General features: G+C 39.9%; 1 protein-coding gene across 7 annotated transcripts in view; it reads right to left on the reverse strand.

The window, feature by feature from the left end:
- Window positions 1–24,635, reverse strand: part of zgc:112980 (uncharacterized protein LOC503706 homolog) — a 73,281-nt gene that overhangs the window by 46,798 nt on the left and 1,848 nt on the right. For 6 of the 7 annotated variants that reach the window (XM_041207256.1, XM_041207260.1, XM_041207261.1 and 3 more), the window contains exons 2-5: window positions 15,881–15,989; window positions 7,402–7,531; window positions 1,566–1,659; window positions 1,052–1,202 (exon numbers count right to left, since the gene is read on the reverse strand). In XM_041207256.1, coding sequence (XP_041063190.1) covers window positions 1,052–1,202; window positions 1,566–1,659; window positions 7,402–7,531; window positions 15,881–15,971 — 466 coding nt within the window. In that variant the 5' untranslated portion in view covers window positions 15,972–15,989. The remainder of the gene's footprint in view (window positions 1–1,051; window positions 1,203–1,565; window positions 1,660–7,401; window positions 7,532–15,880; window positions 15,990–24,635) is intronic. The other variant, XM_041207258.1, reaches the window with a different exon arrangement.

Genomic DNA, 24,635 nt, shown 5'->3' on the forward strand with positions numbered 1-24,635 from the left:
GGACAGGAAGGAAAATTTCAGGGCAATCCCAGAAAATCCGGGACGGCTGGTCAGCCTGACTACACAGCATTTTCCTTTCCTTTCCTAAAAGTTTAAATTCATACTAGGATGTAGTTTTTGTGGGTCTTTCTAGCCCTCTGGATTCTTGTTTAAGTGGCCTTCTCTTTATTCATCACAATCATTATACACATGCACTTTGCAGCAAAAGCTACTGGATACCAAAAAAGGAATGAGAATCCTAGTTAATTATTTTTCCCAATCAAGGAACATGAATGTTACCTGGAGCACTCCCACCACATCCCAGTTATGTTCAAATAAATTCATCACATAACAATGAACAAATCTGGGGCTTTTCTAATCTACGTGGCTCAATGGTGCGTTAGACGCATTTACCCACTTAGTTCTGACAAGTCCCTCGGGCTGAAGCTGTAATATGTATTGTAGTCCTCACTTATACTCTTTCTGTTATATCACTGCTTCAATCACACCTGCTACATTCACCATATATTTAAAAGAACTAAACAGAACTAAACTAAATTTTTAAAAATCCAAGACTGCATAAAGAGTAAATGCCAAACAGTCAATTTGAAGTAGTAATTCAATCTTGGCCTGTTGATGTTCATAAGCTGCTGAGGGTGTGTAGTTTTATGACATTGCAGCTGCTTTATCCTAATACTCATGTAATTAACTGCTGACTATCTTACATCAGTGTCAATACAGATGAATCTGGATTAATGCATAACTAATATACATGAAATATTATGCTTAACATAGTTTTATGGTGTCAATTTGCGAGCTTGCAGAACTTAAATTACAAAGTTATACAGTCATTAAGCCTTTAAAATATGCTGCTCTCAAAAAAATAGGATTGACAAGAATGCTTGGATCAGGATTCCGAAATCATTATAGTAGGAATCGAATTTCTAGACAATGGGACAGCTGGTAAAACAGAATTCTAAGCTGCAATACATAATTGCTGATCTAGGCACAAACATTTAGCACATCCAAGTTGCTTACAGACTCTGTAACCACACCCAGTGATAATGTTTACCTCCATGTCGAAGCTCCGCATCAATGTCAACCAAGTTGAAATTGAATATTGAAAGCGCACCGGTTAGTGCAACATCACGATGTGCTTTCCAGTATGTACTTTTATTGTGAGCATTGCAATGGCAAATTGAAGGAAGCTTCCAGTATTGGCACTAATATAGAGGAGAGATGTAAAGGGGAAGACATTACAAATTTAAAAACACTAAGTAGCGAGAAAGCACATCAACCTTATTGCACATAGTAATATTTACTATAAATGTGCAATGACAGTAAGCTATTTCTTTCCAATTTGTTTTCAATGCAGAAGTTAAAAGCATCGTTTTCCTTCACAGCTTGTAAACAAAAATTTGGTCTGCATCCCAACAAACAAAATGTTTTACTTCAAATTTTCTCTCATTTCCCTGATGCTAACTTCTGATTTATTTTTTCTCAGGACATCATAACATTTTACGACTATACTCCATGAAAAGGATGCAATATGGTTTCTGTGAAAAATTGCAGTCCATAGTACCCACCTCAGAGGCAGGCTTGTCACAGATGTAACAATAGCACTGCTCACAGAAATTTGAATTGTTGCCCACAGGCTCCGATATCTCATTTTCTGTGCGCCTATAACAGAGAAAATAGTTTATTTTAAATATCTTAAAGGAAGAATATAACTGATCACAAATTCTTAAATATTGGAGGATGGATATTAAAAATGGTTAGTGAGTATTTAACTCTGGAAATCAATAAACTTCAGGTCCTCACTGCCACAAACTGCCTTGTGTTGCTGATATCCATGCAGACCCAAATACAGAAAATCATGAACGATTTTTAATCCCGTGCTGTATTTGGGAAAGATAACAAACCAGGACTTACACAGCACCTTTTGTGTAGAAAATGTTACAAATCACTTCAGAGATATAATCAAAAACAGAAAAGATATACAGTGCATTTCAAGCCAATGGGGAACATAGTAATAGGAGTGGACAACAGCTTGACCAGAGGTGAGTTTTAAGGGACTTATAAGACTCTTCTCAAAACTAAATCATTGGGCAAACTTTTGGTTAGCCACTATCATCATAATGGCAAAGAAGGAAGCCATCTGGCCCATCAGGTCCATGCCAGATCTCAGTAGAGCAATCTAGTCAGTTCCATTCGCCCACCCAATTCCTGAAACACTGCAGGTTTATTTCCCTGAAGTGCCCATCTAATTTCCTGTTGAAATCATTGATCATCTCTGCTCCCATCACTCCCCTAGGCAGTAAACTCCTGACCATCATTTGCTGTATAAAAAAGTTCTTCCTTAGGCTTCTGTTTCTCTTGCACAAAACTGTAAATCTGTGTCCCCTAGTCCGTGTACCATCAGTTAATAGGAACAGCTTTTCTTTGTCACCTTATGTAAACCTGTTATAATCTTGTTCACCTTGATCAAATCTTCCTGCAAACTCCTTTGCTCTAAGGAGAACAACCCCAACTTCTCCAACCTAACATTATAAGTAAAATCCCTCTTCCTTGGAAACATTCTAGTGAATCTGCTCTGCACCCTCACAAGGCTCTTCACCTCCTTCCTAAAGTAGTGATCAGAACTAGACAATACACTAGTTGTGGCCTAACCAAAGCTTTAAAGGATTCAACATTATTTCCCTGGTTCTGTACTCAATATCTCTATTGCCCAAGATCCCAAATGTTTTTCTAACTGCTATAAATATCTCCTGCCACCTTCAAAGATTATGCACATGAAACCCAGGTACCTCTAGCCTTGCAGTCTTTAAAACTTATATTTATGTACCATCTCTCCCCATCCCTTCTGTCAAAATGCATTAGCAGTTTGAGTGATACCCCCTACCCCACATTCTAAAGAGACATGTAATTCCTGCCTCTTCCAAACGGCCACCCATCCTGGAATGTACAATCCTGAAATTCCACCTCCCTGTTACCCAGAGCAACTCTAGCTGTCCCTCAAGCCATGTTTTTTTCCTGTAGCTTGCCAATAATTGCTCTGATCACAGCCCTGTGAAACATAATACAGAAAAATGTTCGATGCTAGGGGTATATAAATGCACAGGGCACCAAAGCGGAGGAACCGAGAGTTCGGGATGAGGGGATTTGTAGGGTTTGAGGGTGTTATAGAGTTAGGGAGTGATAGGGAGGGATGTAAAAAAAATGAGAATTTTATTTTTTGAGAAGATATGGGGGACAGTGAAAACAGGAAGATGGGCAAGCAGATCTTGCTGTGGGATAGGATACAGCAACAAAGAGTTGGATAAGCTAAAGTTTACAGATGGTGCAGGATCAAAGGCTGGCTAGAGAACATTGGAAAGTTGCATCATGATGTAATAAAGGTATGGCTGAGGGTTTCAGCAGCTGATGGGTTGAGCTAGAGCAGAAGAATGTTACAGTGCCAATCATAAAGAGGTCAAGGGGCTTGAAGCTTGGCTTGGGCTCAAGTAGGACACCGAGGTTGACAATAGTTTAATTCAGTTTGAAATAGCAGGTACAAACGTGAATGAAGTAGCAATTGTTTGTAGCAGGGATGAAGATAATAAGCTTTGGTCTTCCCAAGTACTTAGCTGTCGGAAATTGTGGCCAAACTCTTGAACTGCTCTCCTTCCACTTCAAAACGAGAAAAGCAAGATAATTAATAGAAAAGCAAAATACTATGGGTGCTCAAAATAAAAATGGAAAATGCTACAAAAGCTTGGGTCAGGCAAATGGGGAGATGACCTTTACAAAAGAATGGAAGCAGGTTAGAGATGTAACAGGTTTTAAGTAACTACAGAGACAGAGAAAGGGTGGAGGAAAGTGCAAAAGGGAAGGTCTGCGATAAGGTGGAAAGCAAAATATGTCAAAAGGGATGACAATGCAAGGCAAAAAGGAGACAGTAGCAGCAGTGGTGAAAAAAAACAAATGATGGGTCTAGAGTTGTAAGTGGGAAGAACAGAATAATCAACAGCTGCTGTCCAAGAAAATAAATGTGGGAAAAGCTTATTATCTGAAATTGTAGAACATAATATTGAGGCCAGGGAGCTACAAAACTTCTAATCAAAGTGTAAGGTGCTATTCCTTGAGCTTACTTTGAGCTTCATTGGAAGCAGAGGATAGTGGGCTCAGAGCAGGATTGGGGCAGAAGCTGCTGATCACACTGGAATGGTGGACTAAGGTGTTCAGCAAAGCTGTCGTCCAATTTGTGTTAACTGATTCCTCCAGTGTCGAGACCACAACATGAGAGGCAAATATAATGCGCTAAATTAAAAGAAGGAAACTAAATCGCTGTTTCATCTGTAAGGAATTCATTGATTGATGGGAATGGAGAGGTTAAGACAGCAGGTGTTGCATCTCCTGTGCTTGAATGGGAAGGGGCCATGGGAAGGAGCAGGGTCTTGTGAAGGCTAAAGGAATGGCCAGAGTGTCGTAGTGGAAATGGTCCCTTTGGAATGCTGGGGGTTGGGGGTGGGAAATGTGTTTGTGGATCATGTTGGAAATGGCAGAGGATGTTCCTTCGAATATGAAGGCTGATTAAGTTGTTCTGGGAGGGAGGAGCAGGGGTGACAGCAGAAGTGCAGGAAATGGAATGGTCACAGTCAAGAAGCTAGTCCACCATGGTTGAGGGGGAACCTTTGGCTTAGAAAAAAAGGAAACATATTGGAAGCACTGGTAACAGAAGGTGACATTGTCAGAAAGATGTGACAGAGACAGAGAACTTGGGAGAATGGAATAGAGTCCTTACACGAAGCTGGGTGGGTGGAAGTGTAGTCAAAGGGCAGTGGGAATCAGCGGGCTTATAGCAAATATTGGTCGATTGACTCCCTCCCTGAGGGACAGACTGAGACATCATGGAAGGGGAGGGAAGAGTCAGAAATGGACCATAAGAGTGTAGGGAAAGGGTGAAATTGGAAACAAAGTTAAGAAAATTTTCCAGTTTTGGAGCAAGAGCAGGAAATGGTGCTGATAGTACAGTACCAGAAAAATAAATGAAGGCAGGTGTATCCATGCAAAGCTGGAACTAATTCCAGACAAGACAGTAGGATAACTCCACCTCCTGCTACTTTTGCCTGGATCTCACCTCTCTTTCTGTCAAACGGTAACTGAATTATACATTTTTGTGAGCATTACTAAAGATCAAAACATTCAAATTATATTATTTAGAAGGTAAGATCCAAATTCTTGTACCTTTAAATTGAGATGATTTTCTTTGCAGTCATTTCTGTCTACATTTTAAGAATAATATGAGGCAGTGCAACTTTTAAGTCATTGAGAATTGGATACGAGAGGGTTAATGTGGCAGATAAATGAATGGTTTCTCACACCTTGGACTTGAATTTGAAACTAGCAAACTGACAGGCTAGAAGTCAGTTCTTTCAAGCTTTCTGCCATGACGTACATTTCTAATAGTGGCTTGGAAGCTGTTTTGAAGGCGAGACTTTATAAGATGGTTATGTTTAAACTATCTCCTTTAATTCAAGGTAACACTCAGTAGTGGAGAGGGGCATGTAACTTTATATTAATCTGCCCAGAGCCAAGTCCATATGATTTGGTTGCCATGGAGACATGGGCCCAGGTTAAAAACTTATCATCAAGTGAAGTATAAGCTTTAATACCTGGACACAAAGGAGGGGGAAGCTGGCCTTATTATTGCCAGGCTTACAGACTGAGAGACCCTGGAGTGAGAGCACAAGATCCTGCTGCGTGTGCAAGGCAGGGAAACCTATTGTGAGAGTAGGACGTTTTTCGAAGTGTTGGCTTTATCAGAAAGAAGATGACGGAACAGATGGAACTTGAGACTCAAGAACCAAGGAGTCACCAAATTGGACCTTGCAGCTGGAAGTCCATTTGATTATGCTCAGAGGATTGAGTATGGGAAATTGTTTAAAAAAGGACACTGAAGAGCTCACCCTGATGTGGAGGGGTTTGGACTTGAATCTACAAGGCTACATTTCTGCTGAGAGAGTGGTATAATGTATAAATGTAATGTGGGGTTTTTGGTCATGTTAATGACCAAAATACCTTTTTTGGAGTTTAGTGTATTAGTTGCCGACTAAGTAATGTTTAAGTCAATGTTGATTTTAGTTTTGCTTGTTGCAGTAAAAATCTTTAAACGTGGAAGCTTGTCATGTGATCCTTTCCATAGGTTACTGGGATATTCATATCTTTAAAAGTTATGAGTTTTTATGGAGATTATAACACAGATCTCACCCACTTCCCTGTAATCATGAGTTTGAAACAGCTATAATGTGACACAAGAATGTCAATCTTCTGAAGGACGAACAGGGCGACTTGTTTGGAAAGTAGCAAAAATTTAAGCCAGTACAGAGGCGACGCACTTTTGACATTTAGTGTAAAGAGCACTGATGAAGCAGAGAAGAATGAGTGTTGATTATGAGAGTGAATGATGCTGACACTGGATAATAAAGTTCAAAAATGTCTCTCTTTTTCATCAGCGTATTAAAAAAGATATACATTTTAAATTGTAGCCGAATTGAAATTCACACACCCAAAATTGGCCTCGAGCCAGTCCCAGGATTTAATTAGGCAATGGCGGAGGGTTAGAGAGAATTAACATTTTTGTTTTACGTTAAATACAGGCAAAGGTGATACCAAGTGCAGGGGATGTCCAAGCTATTTGTTTGTGGGCCATACACATCTATCAGAGTCCTGCAGCCCACAAAGTTTAAATTCAAATATTCCCATTAAATTGCATACGTTTCAAGTTGTTCACACCAACAGATTTTTAAATTTAAAGATTTCTGCCAAGGAAACAATATTAAAAACTAAATCTTCAGGATCAACCAACAAATTCAAACAGAATAAAGTAGCAAAGAGGAAAAAACAAACTTTAAAATAAAAAGCAAAACATTGTAGCCACTGGAAATCTGAAAAATATTGGAAATATTTAGGAGATCAGGCAGCACCTGCAGAGAGGTCATCAATGCCTTATAGTCAGAACCTCTTAACCTTAAACAGAAGTGAGATGCCCTTGTTTGCAGAGTATCACAAAAGCCACTGATTAGACACTTCAGCCAAAAGCGCACACATTTTATGGAGATCATCTGACTTGAATCAAAAATATGAATTGTGGTCTCAGAACAAAAGCTACCAACAACACTAGAAAATACACTGACTGAAAATCGTGTGGTGCATTCTGATGTTACTGGAACAGAAAAACACCATTGTTCAATTTGTTGCTGTATATCAGGGAATTATAGCACCAGTTGACCTATTAGTACAATAAGTTACTGCATTACAGGCATATAATCATTGCAAGACTGCTCAATTCAAATCTTCACAGAAGGATAAGTATCAGATGACAAACTTGAAAGCCTTTCACACCTAACTAACTGTTCTCAATCAGCTCTCAGTGCTACATACGTAAAGTCTTTCTCCACACAGTCGTAACGTGCATGTGGCATCACATTGCCCTTTTTACTGTATGTAATGGCAAGCCCGCATTCTTCATCAATTACTTCGGTGCTTTTCTCCTTGGCTACATCAGCAACTTCTGCAAAGAAATTGAACAGATTTTTACCAAAACTGAACTGTTCAGTAATTTGCTAGACTTAAGGGACCAAAGAATATAATTAAATGCCTTTGATGAACAAACACAGTATGTACAACTAAATTAACTGAGGCTGATTCAAGCTCAACTGAGGACAGCTGAAACATTAGAGTTTATTCTGAGTGTACAATAAACATAACCAGAGTTTCTTTTGAATTGGGTTTCCTGGATATTCCATTACCAGCACCCCTTCCCTTCTCACCCAACCCCACAAAAGTTTTGAAAGTATCTAATGACTTCCAAATAAATACAGGCAAATTACGATCAAACAATTCTAGCATAACCTCTTCTCTCATTTCGATCCCTCTGCTAATGCACATGCTTTCTAAACCAAGTTATTTATCTGTCCTGCTATCTTCAGGGATCTGCAGACAAGTAAGCCAAGGTTCCTCTGTTCCACTACGCTTCTCAGTATCCTACCATGTATTATATTTAATGGTATAGTCTTAAATAGCAAGACAATTATCTAAATTAACGATAAACAATTATTAAAGATAGAAACAGTACAACTGGAATGAGAATAGTTGGTACAAATAAGGGGACTGAGAAATAAAGCAAACTGGAGGAAAATAGTAAAAAAGTCATAAAACTTGAAGCAAGAGTTATGTACCATTATGTATCATCTTACTAACATTACTACAAATGCATGAATCACTATTACATCTACTCAAAAATGTATCAAATAACAGGTTATAAACCAATATTTTGAGACTTATTCGATTACCTAACCTAGAAAAGAGATACAATACTGTGTAAAGGGCTAGAAGAACTTTTTAGTGTGTCTGGCCAAAGAATGTTTGTGAATTATTGCTGTAGATTTGAATGAAAAGAATCCATTTACACCTAGGCATGATTTTGCTATAAAGGGCAGTGTCACTTTTGTCATGAAGCTATTAATGTATATAATATTATTAGAAAATATTTTTCTTTTAAACTAGAGGTTTAGTCTGTGGGGGTGTTTTAATTGGATTAAAGCCACTTAGTCTGGGTGCTTTGACATGTACTAGTTTTGATATGTGGGAGTGATAGAGTGCATTTACATTTTTTGAATAGAGCATTCAAGAAGTGGGGTGAAAACTGATACCTATCTAGCAGATACCAAGCCATATGTTTATATTACTAATGAAGTTGGTACTCTGAAAGGGGTTTTGTTAGAAGAGGCTGATGATACAATGAGAATTTACATTCAATGCTAGGTATAACTTCAGCAGTTTTGTGTGTGCAGAGCAGAGGCAAAGTGAGATCAAATGCAGCTGAAAGCCTCCAACCATCTCCACAGGAACCAAAGTGGAAAGAACCTCATTTTGAATTCTTAAGGTGAAAATGCTTTGCCTGGTATCTGGTTAAGTCTATGGGTTGCTGTTGCCTTAAATGGAGATTAGTTTGGGAATTGTTGTAAGTTATGATCGTAGTAATTTGTGTCCATGCGCATATATTTCACTTGTGTAAATTAATAAAATGTTTCATTTAGCTTAATATAAAACCTCTTGAGAACTAGTGATCTGATTCCTGAATTTAGAGTTGCATCTCAAACATAACACTTAAGATTAAAGGTTATGACAGTTTTTTAAAGTTTCCTTCTGGGATTTTTAAATAACTCGGCTTTACCAAATGCTAATTCGTAACAATTGGGGACTCATCCGAGATAAATTATATTTCTAATTCCTTGACTGGTTTGGAATTGGTGAATCTTAAGGTTACGAGTACGAGAGGCACTTTGAATTCAGGAGTTGGGGAGGTTTTTTTTAAAAGAAGTGGTGAGACTGCAAGATAGCTTTGGCAATTGCTAAAACTTGTCTGGAAGTAGAAGAGAAAACTCTGATTGGGTTGGAGAAATTAACCAAAAGTAAGTTAACAGAGATAAGTTAAACTTGGGATTACCTATGGGGGCTAGGGAATCAGATTTAAAAGTATAGCACAGCATCTACAGTTGGAAGTGAAACCTGACACTAGCGAGTTATAGCTGCAGATAGTGAGACTTCAGTTGCAAATGAAAAAGCTTGAATTAGAAGCAAAGGACAGAGAAATAGATGGAGGAGAGAGAGGGGGAAAAAAAGATATGGAGGCATTCTTTATTTCATTTGAGAAGTTAGATAAACAAATGAAATGGCCACAGGAAAACTGGACGCTTTTATTACAGTCTAAGTTGCTAAGTAGGGCACTTGAGGTATATGCTTCGCTATCAGAAGAAATGTCGGTGAATTATGCTGCGGTGAAAAAAGCTATTTTGAGTGCATATGAGTTGGTTCCTGAAGCATACAGGCAGAAATTTAGGAAATAATGAGAAAACAGCCTAGGCAAGCTTATATTGAGTTTGAAAGAGTAAAACAAAGTAATTTTGACCAGCGGATAAGGGCATTAAAAAGAGAGACAACCTATGCAGCTCTTAGGGAAGTAATTCTTTTGGAAGAATTTAAAAGATTCAATCCCTTCGTTGGTGTGAACTCATGTGGAGGAACAGAGGGTTGATTCTGTAAGACAAGCAGCAGAGATAGCTGATGTTTATGAGTTGACTCATAGAGCTAAAACTTTTCTTCGTCACCCTTTCAAATTGGAAAAGGATAAAAAGTGGGATTGTGAAAAGGTGGTAGGTAGTTAGGGAAGAGGAGTAGTAGCTGGGAGTTCTTTCTCAGAATAAAAAGGAAGGCGCTGAAGATAGAAGTGGCATTTGAAAACTGAAGTGTTTTCATTGTAATAAAGTGGGGGCACACAAAGTCAGTGCGTTGGAGATTGCAGGAAAACTCTGTAGGAATTATTGGAGTACAGAAAAGCTGTAAGTAAAAGTACTGTGGATTCTGAGGTTCAGGCACAGGAGAAACCATTGGTTTGTGTACAGGTAAAACAGGGAGAATCAGTGATAGATAAAGAAGTGGGAATGTGTTCACAGTTTACTCAAGTGAATTCTAAGGAGCAGGTTGCAGAAATGTTTAAAGATTTTGTATGTGAGAGAAAAGTCTTTCCATGTGTACAGGGTTGAGTAGGTAAAGATGTTAAAATTTTGAGAGATACAGAGGCTAGTCAATCATTAATGTTGTGGGATAGTGATATTTGGTGTTTAAAGGGAGTATTTCAGGAGAAGGTAATAATAAGTGGGACTCATGGAGATGCTAAATCTAAGGTAAATTTAAAGAGCAAATAGAAGACAGGTGAAGTTATAGTTGGAGTGGTGGAAAAATGCCTATTGCAGGGGTTCAGTTTATTCTGGGTAATGATATAGCTGGATCACAAATGTGGGTGATGCCAATGGCAGTTAAGCAGCCTATAGAAGTGTTTTCCACAGAGGTATTACAGAAGGAACATCTGCATTTTTTCCTGATTGTGTTATAACAAGATCAAACGCTCATCAGGAAGAACAAGATGAACAAGATATCAAAGGCAAGGACAAGATATACAAGATATCAAAGGCAAGAAGGTGGTGTCGAAATCTAATTAGCTGGCACTGTATTTGATATTGTTCAGGAGGAAAGAATGCAGGACGGTTCAGTTGAAATGTTTAACTCAAAGAGATTAGTGGAATTACAGAAAAATGATTTGCAATTAAAACAGTTATATCAGAAACAGAAACAGAAGCAAAATGTATTCCAGTATGCTATTATCTTCAAGGGGATATTTTGATGAGAAGATGGAGGTTGAATCATGTCTCAGCAAATGAAAGCTGGAGGGAGGTGCATCAGATCGTTATCCCATTAAGGTATAGATATGAGATTCTGAGGATTGCTCATGAAATTCTAATTGGGCGGGGGGGGGGGGTGATATTTAGAAATTAGGAAAACAGAGGAGGTTTTTTTTTGGCCAGGATTGCATACAGATGCAGTCAAATTCTGTAGACCCTGTAATACAGGTCAAATAACAGGAAAAACCACAAGCAGTGATTAAGCCAGTGCCTTTAATCCCAATACCAGCATTTGAAGAACCTTTTAGTAGGGTCATTATTGATTGTGTAGGAGCCCTCCCTAAAGGCTAAGAGTGGAAATCAGCATTTATTGACAATAATGGATGTGTCTACAGGTTTCCCTGAAGCAATACCTTTAAATATTACAACTAAGAAGATTGTTGAGTTAAATTTTTCACATAATATGGTTTACCTAAAGAAATACAATCAGATCAGGGGTCAAATTTCATGTTACAGCTAACAGTTTGGGGATAAAACAGTTTAAGTCAACAGCTTATCATCAAGAGTCACAAGGAGCTTTGGAAAGATGGCATCAAACTTTAAAAACTATGATAAAGGGACGCTGTCACGATTATGCACAGGATTGAGATACAGAAATTCCATTTTTGTTATTTGCTATTAGAGACGCTCCTAATGCATCAACTCGTTTTAGCCCTTTTGAACTAGTTTATGGTCATGAGGTAAAGGGACCACTGAAATTGATTCATGAGAAATTAGTGGGTCAAAATTCAGAAACTGATCTCCTGGATTACGTATCAAATTTCAGGGAAAGATTGAACAGAGCATGTGAGTTGGTTAGGGAACATATAAAGATACCAGAGCAAGTGATGAAAGTGAAAGCAGATAAGGTGGCTAAAATTCAGAGTTTTGTTTCTGGAGAGGAAGTACTAGCTTTGTTATCAGTACTAGGGATACATTAAATGCAAGATTTAGTGGGCCTTACAGGATTGAAAAGAAATTGAGTGAAGTAAATTATTTAGTAAATACCCCAGATAGAAGAAATAAGCAGACGGTGTGTCATGTCAATATGCTTAAAAAGTCTTGCCTGGACCTGGAAAAATTTATTAATTTTGCTTCGAATTTCCACCCCTCCATCATTTTCACATGGTCCATCCCTGACACTTCGCTTCGTGGACGTCTCTGTCTCAATTTCTGGTAATAGACTGTCCACCAATATCCATTACAAGCCTATCAACTCCCACAGCTACCTCGACTACAACTCCTCACACCCCGCTTCCTGTAAAGACTCCATCCCACTCTCTGTTCTTTCGCCTCGGTCGCATCTGTTCTGATGATGCCACTTTCAAAAACAGTTCCTCTGACATGTCTTCCTTCTTCCTTAACCAAGGTTTTCCACCCATGGTGATTGACAGGGCCCTCAACCGTGTCCGGCCCATCCACCCTCACACCTTCCTCTCCCTCCCAGAACCATGATAGGGTCCCCCTTGCCCTCACTTATCACCCCACCAGCCTCCGCATTCAAAGGATCATCCTCCGCCATTTCCGCCAACTCCAGCATGATGCCACCACCAAACACATCTTCCCTTCAGCCCCCCGGCAGCATTCCGCAGGGATCGTTCCCTCCGTGACACCCTGGTCCACTCCTCCATCACCTCCTACTCCTCAACCCCCTCCCACGGCACCTTCCCATGCAACCGCAGAAGGTGCAACACCTGCCCCTTTACTTCCTCTCTCCTCACCGTCCAAGGGCCCAAACACTCCTTTCAAGTGAAGTAGCATTTCACTTGCACTTCCCTCAATTTAGTCCACTGCGTTCATTGCTCCCAATGTGCTTTCCTCTACTTTGGAGAGACCAAACACACACTGGGTGACCGCTTTGCGGAATACCTTCAGTCTGTCCGCAAGCATGACCCAGACCTCCTTGTCGCTTGCCATTTCAACACTCCACCCTGCTCTCATGCCCACATGTCCGTCCTTGGCCTGCTGCATTGTTCCAGTGAAGCTCAATGCAAACTGGAGGAACAGCACCTCATCTTCCGACTAGGCATTTTACAGCCTTCCGGACTGAATATTGAGTTCAACAATTTTAGATCATGAACTCTCTCCTCCACCCCCACCCTTTCCGATCCCCTCTTTTTTTTCAATAATTTATTTGGATTTTTCTTTTCCCACCTACTTCCATTATTTTTAAATGTATTTCCATCCATTGTTTTATTTCTACCTTTTAGCCTATTTCGATCCCTTCCCTTCACCCCACCCCAACCCCACTAGGGCTATCTGTACCTTGCTTGTCTTGCTTTCTACCCTTAATTAGCACATTCCTTATATAATATCACCACCTTCAACACCTCTTTGTCCTTTTGTCTATGACATCTTTTGGCTCTCTCCACCTATCACTGGCCCTCTATCCAGCTCTACCTGTCCCACCTCCCCCCCCAACCAACTTACATTTCACCTCTTTTCTATTTTTACTTAGTTCTGTTGAAGAGTCATACGGACTCGAAACGTTAACTGTGTTCCTCTCTGCAGATGCTGCCAGACCTGCTGAGTTTCTCCAGGTATTTTTATTTCTGTTTTGGATTTCCAGCATCCGCAGTTTTTTGCTTTTTGCTCAAAAAGTATTTTGACAGGGAAGAGGAACAAAAAGAGGTATTAGTGATGGTGAATGATGAGAAAGAGGTAGAAATGCAGGGCTCAAATTGATTTGCCTCTAATCAAATTGGATAATGAGAGGGTGTTTGAAAATTTAAATGAAATATTGAGTTACCTTCCAAGCAAGTGTCAAAGTGATTTGCAAAAGCTATTGCAGTCATACAAACCTATTTGTGGAAATAAGTTGGGAAAGACACATTTAGCTTTACATGATGGAGGTATAGGAATATCATCTTCAATAAGGCAACAACCTTATAGATTAAATCCGGCAAAGTTATCACAAGTACAAAAAGAAATTGATTTCTTCAAAATCAATGCTTCAAATTTAGATCATTGAGTTTAGCTGCAGTAAATGGAGTTCACCTGTTGTACTGGTACTGAAACTGAATGGAACACAAAGACTGTGTGTGAATGTTCGAAAGGTGAATGTGGTGACAAAAGCGGATACCATACCACAGTTGGAGGATTGCATTGAGAAAGTGGGACAATTGAAATTTATCAGAAAGATTGACTTGCTAAAAGGATATTGGCAGGTACCATTGTCGGAGAGAGCAAAGGAGTTATCAGCTTCTGTAACATCAAGTGGACTGTATCAGTTTAAAGTTGTGCCATTTGGTATGAAGAATGCACCAGCGACATTTCAAATACTGACAAAGTAATTGCAGGTCTCAGCAAATGTGCTGATGATCTAACCTTTTTCAGTCAGACATGGGAGGAGCATTTACAGCATCTGGAAGAATTATTTACTTGGCTACAAGAAGCTAATTTGATGATGAACTTGGCTAAAAGTGAATTTGCAAAAGCACAAGTTATGTATCTAGACCATACCATTGGACATGGCAAGGTGGCTCCGAGAGATGCAAAAGTCAAGGCTATCGTGGATTTCCCGGTGCCTACAACAAAACGAGAAGTTTTGAGATTTCTGGGCATGAGTGGGTTTTACTGGAAATTTGTACCAAATTTTAGCCAAGTGGTTGGTCCACTGACTGAACCATTAAAAGAGAACAAAAAGTTTCAATGGACACTGGAGTGTCAGAAGTCATTCAATAGTTTGAAAACTGTATAACACTCATGTTGGCAGTACCCAATTATGCCGAACAATTCAAGTTGACGCAAGCGATATAGGCATTGGGGCTGTACTGTTACAAGAAGATGACACTGGAATTGAAGAACCGATTGGGTATTTTTCATAGAAACTGAACGTACAACAGAGAAGATATTCAACGATTGAAAAAGAGACTGAGTTTGGTGTTAAATTTCAAAATGCTGCAATGCTATGTTGCAAACAATTCATCAGAAACGATTGTTTATACAAACCATAATCATTTGAAGTTTTTGGACAAATTTCATGAAAAATACGCAAGGCTTTTCAGATGGAGTCTATTATTACAACCATTTAATCTACGTATTATACATATTTCTGGAAAAGAAAATCTGTTCACAGATGTGTTATCGAGAGTTTGAAGCTTAAGGAAAATGGGACATTTAAAAAAAAACCTGGACACTGAACTGGAGTGATTCCTGTTGATACCAGGGACTTATGTATATATATTGTTTTGTTAATGAAGGCATCTGGTAATGTAATAGTGTAATAAGTATAGGGGATAGTGAGAGATGGGTTATTAAAATGAAGCCATCTTTTAGAATTATGGCGGTTCATTTTCTGATAAGGAGGGGAATGTCATGAAGCTATTAATGTATATAATGTTATTAGAAAATATACCCTGGGTTGTTTCAAATTCATTCAAACTCCTTCAAGTAAAAAGGACAGGGATTTGTTTTGCAAACAACGACTGGCTACACATTTTGAACAATGGGATCCACACGATAAGAGTTTGGAGATTAAATAATTGTTTCCAAATCACAATTTGCAGTTCAGTTGTGTCAATCACAAAAGGCTGAAATCAAAACACAAATTGCTGGAAATACAAGCAAACCAAGCAATGAATGTAAGGAATGAAAGATTAATGTCTAAAGTATGTAATCTTCAACTATTAAAGTCAGACCTGGAGAATTTTCTACAATAAACACTGAGGTTTCACCATCATTCTCTCCTTCAGTATCGCTGATTACAATAACACTCTCCTCTGGCTCCATCTGCAGTCCCACTCACCACTGTAAAGATAGAAATTCACATCGTGAGAATGATTTTTTTGTTGAACTGATGTCAATGCTGTTCTTTTCCTGGTTGGCTGTAACAGGATACATCTATTCTGCCTCAATAATGTGCATTAACCACAAATCCCAGTTGACAACTGACTGCACAGAAATTTTGACACTTCCCATAACGGTCATCTTGTTAATCTTGTTTGTTCAACAGCGTCTTCCAAACTCATGACTTTTACCACCTAGAAGGACAAGGACAGCAAATTCATAGGAACACCACTACCTGCAAGTTCCCCTCCAAGGTACACACCATCCTTACTTGGAACTATATTGCTGTTCCTTCACTGTTGCTGGGTCAAAATCCTGGAACTCCCTCCCTAACAGCACTATGGGTGTGCCTACACTACATTGTCTGGAGCAGCTCAAGGCAGTGGCTCAGCACCACTTTCTCAATTAGGAATGGACAACAAATGCTGGAGTAGCCAGCAATGTCCACATCCTATGAACGAATAAACAATGAAATGCAATCGCATATAGATAAATAAAGTTTAGAAACAAAAAACTATGGAGGATTGGAATTAGTGAGAATTTCTGAGCCAATTTGTAATCCTGTCCAGTACTGGGTAGCCTATCCCTAATGTAAATTTGATTGTTAAGATGACATACAAAAAAAAGTTGGTGGGTTGAAGCAGCAAGAGGTACTTTAAAGTGCGACAGTTAAGTTGGAACTAATGGTATACTTGGACCAATATAAGTAAGGCTTTCTAATTCTCGCTGACTCCTTCTCAAAGCATTGGCAACACCCACATTTTGGTCAGTTTTAGCAGCAATAGTGGAACAATCTATAATAATAAAATAATATGTAGTTTTTGTCTGCCACACTTTTCTGACTGTTTGGTGAGTTGATTAGACAGACTGCACGGACGCATAAGGGAGAGGACTTGTGTCCATGACACACGACGCTGGCCAACCAGTGGTGGCAGTAGTGACAGGTTGCAGGGAAGATCAGTGTGCTGTCGATGAAGAAAAGCGGTGGGGGGGGAGAACAGAAGGGCATAAGAGGGCTGAAATGGGAGATGGCTTTGGAAAAAAGGGAGGAGGATGATATGAGAGAGATGAAAGGAATGGGATGGATATGACATGAGAAGGGGATTTAAAGAAGTATTGTTGCAATAAAGATACCAATTTCACAGCAATTGTTTTGCTGGTTTCTGCGAGCATGGAAATAATTCAGTCCTCTACAGTGTTATCAAAGCCACTGCCTACACTTACTATACTGCCTCATTTTAAATGTTAGTTTCCTCCCTTGCATTGAAACACCATTCCATATTCAAGGGAGTATGACAAGTGATTTAGTCTTAATGCTCTGCCAATGCTCGGTCTTAAAATAGCCTGCAGGAGTGTCTGAACAGATAGGAATACCTGCAATTGGATTTTCTCTCCCTTTTCTGTCTGGTTCTCACTTGGCATTCTGCAGTTTGAAGTTATGCTATTTTAAAGTGCACAAATTCAAAATTCTATGTGGTAAACCCACACTGAGTCAATAGGTGCTTAATGTTAAGAGAAATGCACTGAAGCACAGTAAACAATTTTATTTGACAATTTCCATTTATGTACTGCCTTTAACAACTGAATAGCACATGAAGGAATTTGATTGAGGGGTAAGAAAAAATTTTTATGGAGCTATTAGCAGAAGTAACCATAAGGCAGTGAGCAACACCTAGAGAAGAGTGCGAGAGGAGGACCACCTGGTTCTACCTGTCAGAGCCGAAGTGTGACATCAAAGGAAAATAGGTAGGTGATTGGTGGGTATCACTTCTGTGTCTCTTTTGATTGACCAAGTGGTGTAAATCAGGAAATGTTATTACAGCTGAAGAGTACAGTTAAGAAATTCACTTTTAAAATATTTAGCATAATTAAATAGAATAGAGATGGCTGGGCAGGCAATGTGTTGCAGCTGTAGTACGTAGGAGCTGGTGGACGCTGGTGTGATCCACAGTGACCACATCTGCAGCAATGTTGGCTGCTCGAGGAACTTCGGCTCAGAGTTGATGAGCTGGAGTCTGAGCTGCGGACACTGTGGCACATCAAGGAGGGGGAAGAGTTGCCTTGACACTGTTTCAGGAGACAGTCAGACCCTTTAGATTAATTACATCAAATTTGGACTGCGGTCAGGGACAGGAGAGTGTGATGCAAGTAAGGCAGGTATAGAAACCCAAAATTTAGCTTTGGAGGAGCCTCAGCCAGTGCCCTTGTCCAATAGGTAAGAGGTTCATGCTCTTAGTGTGGACCAAGGCACAAGCTGCAGGGAGGATGAGTGAACTGACCACAGCACCATGGCAGAGCACTATTCAAGTGGGGGGAGAAAAGAGAAGTGTAGTAATAATAGGGGATAGCATAGTTAGAGGAAATAGATACTGTTCTCTGCAGCAAAGACAGAGTCCTGATGGCTGTGTTGCCTGCCTGGTGCCAAGATTAAGGACATGTTTTCTGGGCTGGAGGGGAACTTGGGGGTTGGGGTGGGGTGGGGGACAGGGGAGGAGGATCCAGATGTCATGGTCCACGTAGGTGCCAATGACATAGGTAGGACTAGGAAAGAGATTCTGCTGAGGGGTTATGAGCAGCTTGGGGCTAAATTAAAAAGCAGAACCACAAAGGTGATAACCTTCAGATTACTATCTGTGCCACGTGCAAATTGACATAGGGTGAATAAGATTAGGGGTAAATGCATGGCTCAAAGATTGGTGCTGGAGAAATAGGTTCCAATTCATGGGGCGCAGGCACGAGTACTGGGAAGGAGAGGGCTGTTCTGTTGGGATGGGCTTCTTTTGAACCATGCTGGCACCAGTGTCCTGGCAAATTGTATATCTGGGGTTGTAGATAGGACTGATAAGTTGAGGGGGGGGCACGGATTCAATCAAAGGGAAACTTAGAAAATCAAAACTAAATGAGAGAGCAGAGGTGCAGGGTAGTGAAGATAATCAAAGTGTGACAGGAAGAGTGCAGCAGAAATCAGAACCAGAATGAGCAATAATGGTAGAAAGTCAAAGCTTAACATACAATATCTGAATGCACACAGCATTTGTAATAAGATAGATGAGTTGACTGCACAAATAGAAATAAATGAATATGACTTGATAGCTATTACATAGAGGTGGTTGCAGGGTGACCAAGACTGGGAACTCAATGTGCAAAGGTATTCACCGTTCCAGAAAAATGGGCAAAAAGGAAAAGGAGGTGGGGTAGGCTAGCTTTGTTAATAAAGGAAGATATGAGTGCAGTGCTGAGTAGTGATATAGGTGCAATAGATTGTGATGTGGAATCAGTTTGGGTGGAAAAAAGAAATAGCAAGAGGAAGTAGTCATGGACGGCTGTCGTCTATAGGCCCCCGAAGAGGTGCCTCACTGTAGGCTGAAGAATAAAACGGGAAATAATGAAGGCATGTAAGAAGGGTGCTACAATTGTCATGGGTGATTTTAATCTGCATATTGACTGTACAAATCAGATTGGCAGGGGTTAACATGGAAGGCAAATTTGTAGAGTGCATCAGGGATTGTTTCTTAGAGCAAGACATTGCAGAGCCTAGCCAGGAACAGGCTATTTTAGATCTAGTAATGTGCAATGAGGTGGGATTACTCAGAGTTATTATAGTTAAGGATCCTCTAGGGGGTTGCAATCACAACATGGTAGAATTTCAAATTCAGTTTGAGGGCAAGCAACTCGGGTCTCAAACCAGTGTCCTCAACTTAAATAAGGGCAATTACAGAGATATGAAGAAAGGGTTGTCTAAAGCGGGCTGGGAAAATAGACTAAGGGGAAGGTCAGTGGCAGACACTTAAGCAGATACTTCATGACCCTCAGCAAAAATTAATCCCAGTCAAAAAGGAGGACTCGATGAGAAGGATGAAACACCCATGGTTAACAAAGGCGGTCAAGGAGAGTATCCAATCAAAAACTAAGGCATACAAAGCAGTGAAAACTAGTGGTAGACCAGAGGATTGGGAATTATTATTTTTTTTAGGAACCAGCAACAGATGCCTAAAAAGCTAATAAAACGGGGGAAAATTGATTATGACAGTAAGTTGGCAAGAAATATAAAAACAAACAGCAAGAGCTTCCACGGGTATATAAAAAGAGAGTGGCTAAGGTGAGCGTGGGACCCTTGGAGGATGTGACTGGAGAATTGATAACGGGGAACAGGGAAGTGGCAGATAATTTAAACCAATATTTTGCATCAGTCTTCATGGTGGAGGACAATATAAACATCCCAAAGATATCAGATAAGCAAGGAGCTAATAGGAGGAAAGATCTTGCATCAGTCTCTATCATGAGGGACAAAGTACTTGACAAACTAATGGGAATAAAGGCAGACAAGTCGCCAGGACCTGATGGCCTGCATCCCAGGGTTTAAGGAAGTGGCTGCAGAGATAGCGGAGGCATTGATCGAAATATTCCAGAACTCACTGGATTCCAGGATGGTCCCAGCAGATTGGAAAACTGCTAATGTGACACCGCTATTCAAAGGAGGGAGACAAAAAGCTGTAAACTATAGGCCAGTCAACCTAACATCTGTCATTGGAAAATACTAGAGTCCATTATTAAAGGAAGAAATAGCAGTACATTTAGAAAAGCTTAACACAATCAAACAGAGTTAACATGGTTTTGTGAAAGGGATCTCATGTTTGACAAATTTGCTTGAGTTCTTTGAGGATATAACATGCAGAGTTGGTAAAGGGGATCTGATAGATGTGGTGTATTTGGACTTCCAGAAGGCATTCGATAAGGTGCCACATAAGAGGTTACTGCACAAGATAGGAGCTAATGGTGCTGGGATAATGTATTAGCATGGATTGAGGATTGGCTAATACACAGAAGACAGAATCAAGACGTGGAGCTTCACAAGGATCAGTCCTAGGGCCTCAATTATTTATGTTAATCACTTGGAGGAGGGGGCAGAGTGTAACGTATCCAAATTTGCTGACAATACAAAAATAGGTGGGAAGGCATGTTGTGATGAAGACATAAGGAACCTGCAAGGGGATATAGATAGGTTGAGTGAGTGGGCAAAACCTTGGCAGGTGGAGTTTAATGTAGGAAAGTGTGAGGTCATGCACTTTGGTAGGGAGAATCAAAATTATTTCAAAATGGAGACACTCCAGAATAATGCAGCACAGAGAGATCTCGGTGTTCTTGTGCATGAAACAAAAAGTCAGCATGCAGGTGCAGCAAATAATTAAGAAGGCAAATACCACCTTCAACATATTCCATCTCTTTTCTATTTTTCCTTAGTTCTGTTGAAGAGTCATACCAGCTTGAAACATTAACTGTGTTCCTCTCCACAGATGCTGTCAGACCTGCTGAGTTTTTCCAGGTATTTTTATTTTTGTTTTGGAATTTTCACTTGTACTGCTAGGTGGTTGGAGTTTAAAAATAGGGAAGTCTTGTTACCACTGTACAAGGTGTTGGAGAGGCCACACCTGGAGTACTGTGTACAGATTCAGTCCCTGTATTTAAGAAAGGATATACTGGCATTGGAAGCAGTTCAAAAGAGATTCACTAGGCTGATTCCTGGGTTAAAGGGGTTGAATTATCAAGAACGGCTAAACAGATTAGGCCTTTATTCATTAGAGTTTAGAAGAATGAGGGGTGATCTTATTGAAATGTACAAGATTCCGAGGGGGCTTGACAGGGTAGATGTTGAGATGATGTTTGCACTAGTGGGAGAATCTCAAACTGGGGGCTTGGTTACAGAATAAGAAGGCACTCATTTAAAACTGAAATGTGAAAGAATTTCTTCTCTGAGGTTAGTGAATGTCAGGTAGAGATTCTACCTGAGAGTTGTGGTGGCTGGATCACAAAGTATTTAAAGAGGAGGTAGATGGACCTTTGAAATATTGGGGAGTTGAAGGCTATGAGGAGCTGGAACAAAAGAGGAGTTGAGGCCTGGGGCAATCAGCCATGATCTTACTGAATGACAGGGCAAGCTTGAGGGGCCAAATAGCCTACTTCTGCTATTTCTTAAAGCTTGTTCAAAGAGTCAATTTTATGGACAATGTTAAAGGAAGAGAAGGAGGTGGAGGCAGATGAGTTTAGGAAGGGAACTCCAGAGCAAGAGGCATAGGTTGTGTTAAGAAATCTTTTAAACGTAGTTAAATAATTCATTGTGATTCAGGCTAGGGTACATTGCACGTGGACAGCATGACAAGTTTATCACTCAGACACCAATAGTATAATAACTAGTAAGGTTATACAATACATCCATACAACCTGATTTTTTGCAGGCCCACGGTGATCAAACTTGGCCTCTGTTGGTGTTGTCTTTCTGGCTGAACTCTGAGTTCTGACCTTAGATTGTCTGTTCCCTGATATATTGTATACCTTTCCTTTGTGAGTTATATCACATGACACCCAGAAAGTATACTGGAGCAAGTTCCTTCTCACCAATCCTCAGACTTGACATAATGTCTGTGTTAATGATTTAACCGTGAAACAGTTAATATTATTAAAAGGAACAGGGTAGCCTAGACTCATCTCAAATAGTTAAGTGATACTACTTGGGTATTGCCATTATTCTGGCCAATACGCTAACCTGACGGCGGATGTAGCCAACATATCTGCTATAGGTTCTACAAGATGTGATTAACAGGTTGCCACTGATAGATCAAAGGAGGTGGGATGACCAAAAGACTGAGATCAGAAGAATGGAGAGTTCATGAAGAGCTAAAGTACTAGACGAGAGTGCAAAGATAAGAGGAAGTTGTGGATAGATTTAAACAAAAGGATAAGAATTTTAAATTTGATGCATTCAGGTACTAGGAGCAAAAGTTGGAGTGACTGGAATAAGGTAAACTTGGTGAGAAATAGGATCCATTGAGTAACTGGAAAATCCCAGGTCAGTTCCCTGGTCACACTGGGTGAGTTGTGCTCAGTTGGAGTGATAGCAGAGATGCTACAATAACCACTGGCATTCATGGGTCAGGAGGTAAAAATTAACTATCTTCCTGTTTCTAATCGCTCTCCGGCAACATGTGCTGGAAGTGCAGACATGGACATTGGGCAAGGACTGAAGGTGTTTGTCTGTGAATCTCCCCAGAATAAATTAGCTTGCTTTGGTTCACTGTGAACAATCAGATGAATATTGCAGACTTTAGAAATAATGGGGATAAAGCCAGCACAATGAAGCAAACACCTTTAGGAGTGAGGAGTAAACTGTTAAGAAAAATACATTGTAAATTTTACTCAAGGGCAGGAAACCCTACCAAGAAATCTGTGCAAATCGTGGAATTAAATCCTTCACTATCAGAGAGATGTGAGAAGGCGGAGTACATGGCATTCTATGTATTTAAGATTTTGGCAGATTTCCTTCCCTAAAGGCCGTTAGTGAACCAGATGAGTTTTTACAACAACCGACAATGGTTTCATAGTCATTATTACCGAGACTAGTGTTTTTCTTAAAATTCCAGAATTATTAATGGAATTCAAATTCCACCAGCTGCCATGGTGGGATTTAACCCCATGTCCCCAGAGCATTAAGCCTGGACCTTTGGATTACTAGTCCAAGTGACATCATCAAAATGCCACCATTGCCCGCTAAAGGAGATTAAGGCACAGGGCCAGTTGTTTACATTGATTTGCCAACAAAGTACAAACTTAAACCAAAATAACTTAAACTGAAATTACTTAACCCACAGATGCACTATTTGAAAACAGTGTAGAAAATTCTGTACAAACTTCCTGTATAGGACAAAGCAAGTTAAAAGGCATAAACTGGTCCAGCAACCAATCTCCAGGTCCAGCAGAACGAAAAGTAAATAACCTACACACGTGGAATGTGATACAGGTCACAAAGCCGAGGATTTTTTTTAAAAAAGAGATGGTGGAAGACAGCATTTGTGATGTGTTGGAGTTAAGCTACTCCTATTTTCTCTCTCAACATTCTGTACTTTGTGACCAAAACCAGATTTCACAACTGATTCAAAAGCAGAAAGCAGTGGAAACATGCAGAATATTTTGGGAAAGTTAATAAAATTAACTTTTCCTACAGTTAAGTAGCATCTTAATAGCAAAAGATTTTTAAAAAATGCTCAAAGATGGGTCCTTTAATTTATCTGCTCAAACCTGTGATACTAGTCTATATGAAGATACAGCCAAACACCATTTTGATTAAACACAAACAGAAATCTGTCGCTGGGATGCTAACAACCACCAATCAATAACTACCACTTCTTTCCCTACCAATAAGTGGTGTAGTGATAATGTCACTAGAGGCCCAGGCTAATGCTATGGGGACGTGGGTTCAAATCCCACCATGGCAGCTGGTGAATTTAAATGCAATTAGTAAACGTGGAATTATAAAGCTAGTCTCATTATTGATGAACATGAAACTAGCATCAAATGTTGTAAAAAAGCAACCCCATCTGGTTCACTAATGTCCTTCCTTTAGGGGAGGAAATCTGGTGTCCTTACCTGGTTCGGCTTACAAGTGACTCGACTGATTCTTGACTGCTCTCTGAAAATGGCAAGCAAGCCACTCAGTTCAAGAGGAATTAGAGATGGGCAAAAATTGCTAGCTTTGTCAGCAAAGCACACATCCCATGAAAGAATTTTTAAAATGCCATGGGGGGGGTGGGGTGTTGGAAGAGAAGAGAAAGGAAG

The sequence above is a fragment of the Carcharodon carcharias genome, chromosome 15 (genome assembly GCF_017639515.1).
Source record: "Carcharodon carcharias isolate sCarCar2 chromosome 15, sCarCar2.pri, whole genome shotgun sequence".
NCBI classification, from domain to species: domain Eukaryota; kingdom Metazoa; phylum Chordata; class Chondrichthyes; order Lamniformes; family Lamnidae; genus Carcharodon; species Carcharodon carcharias.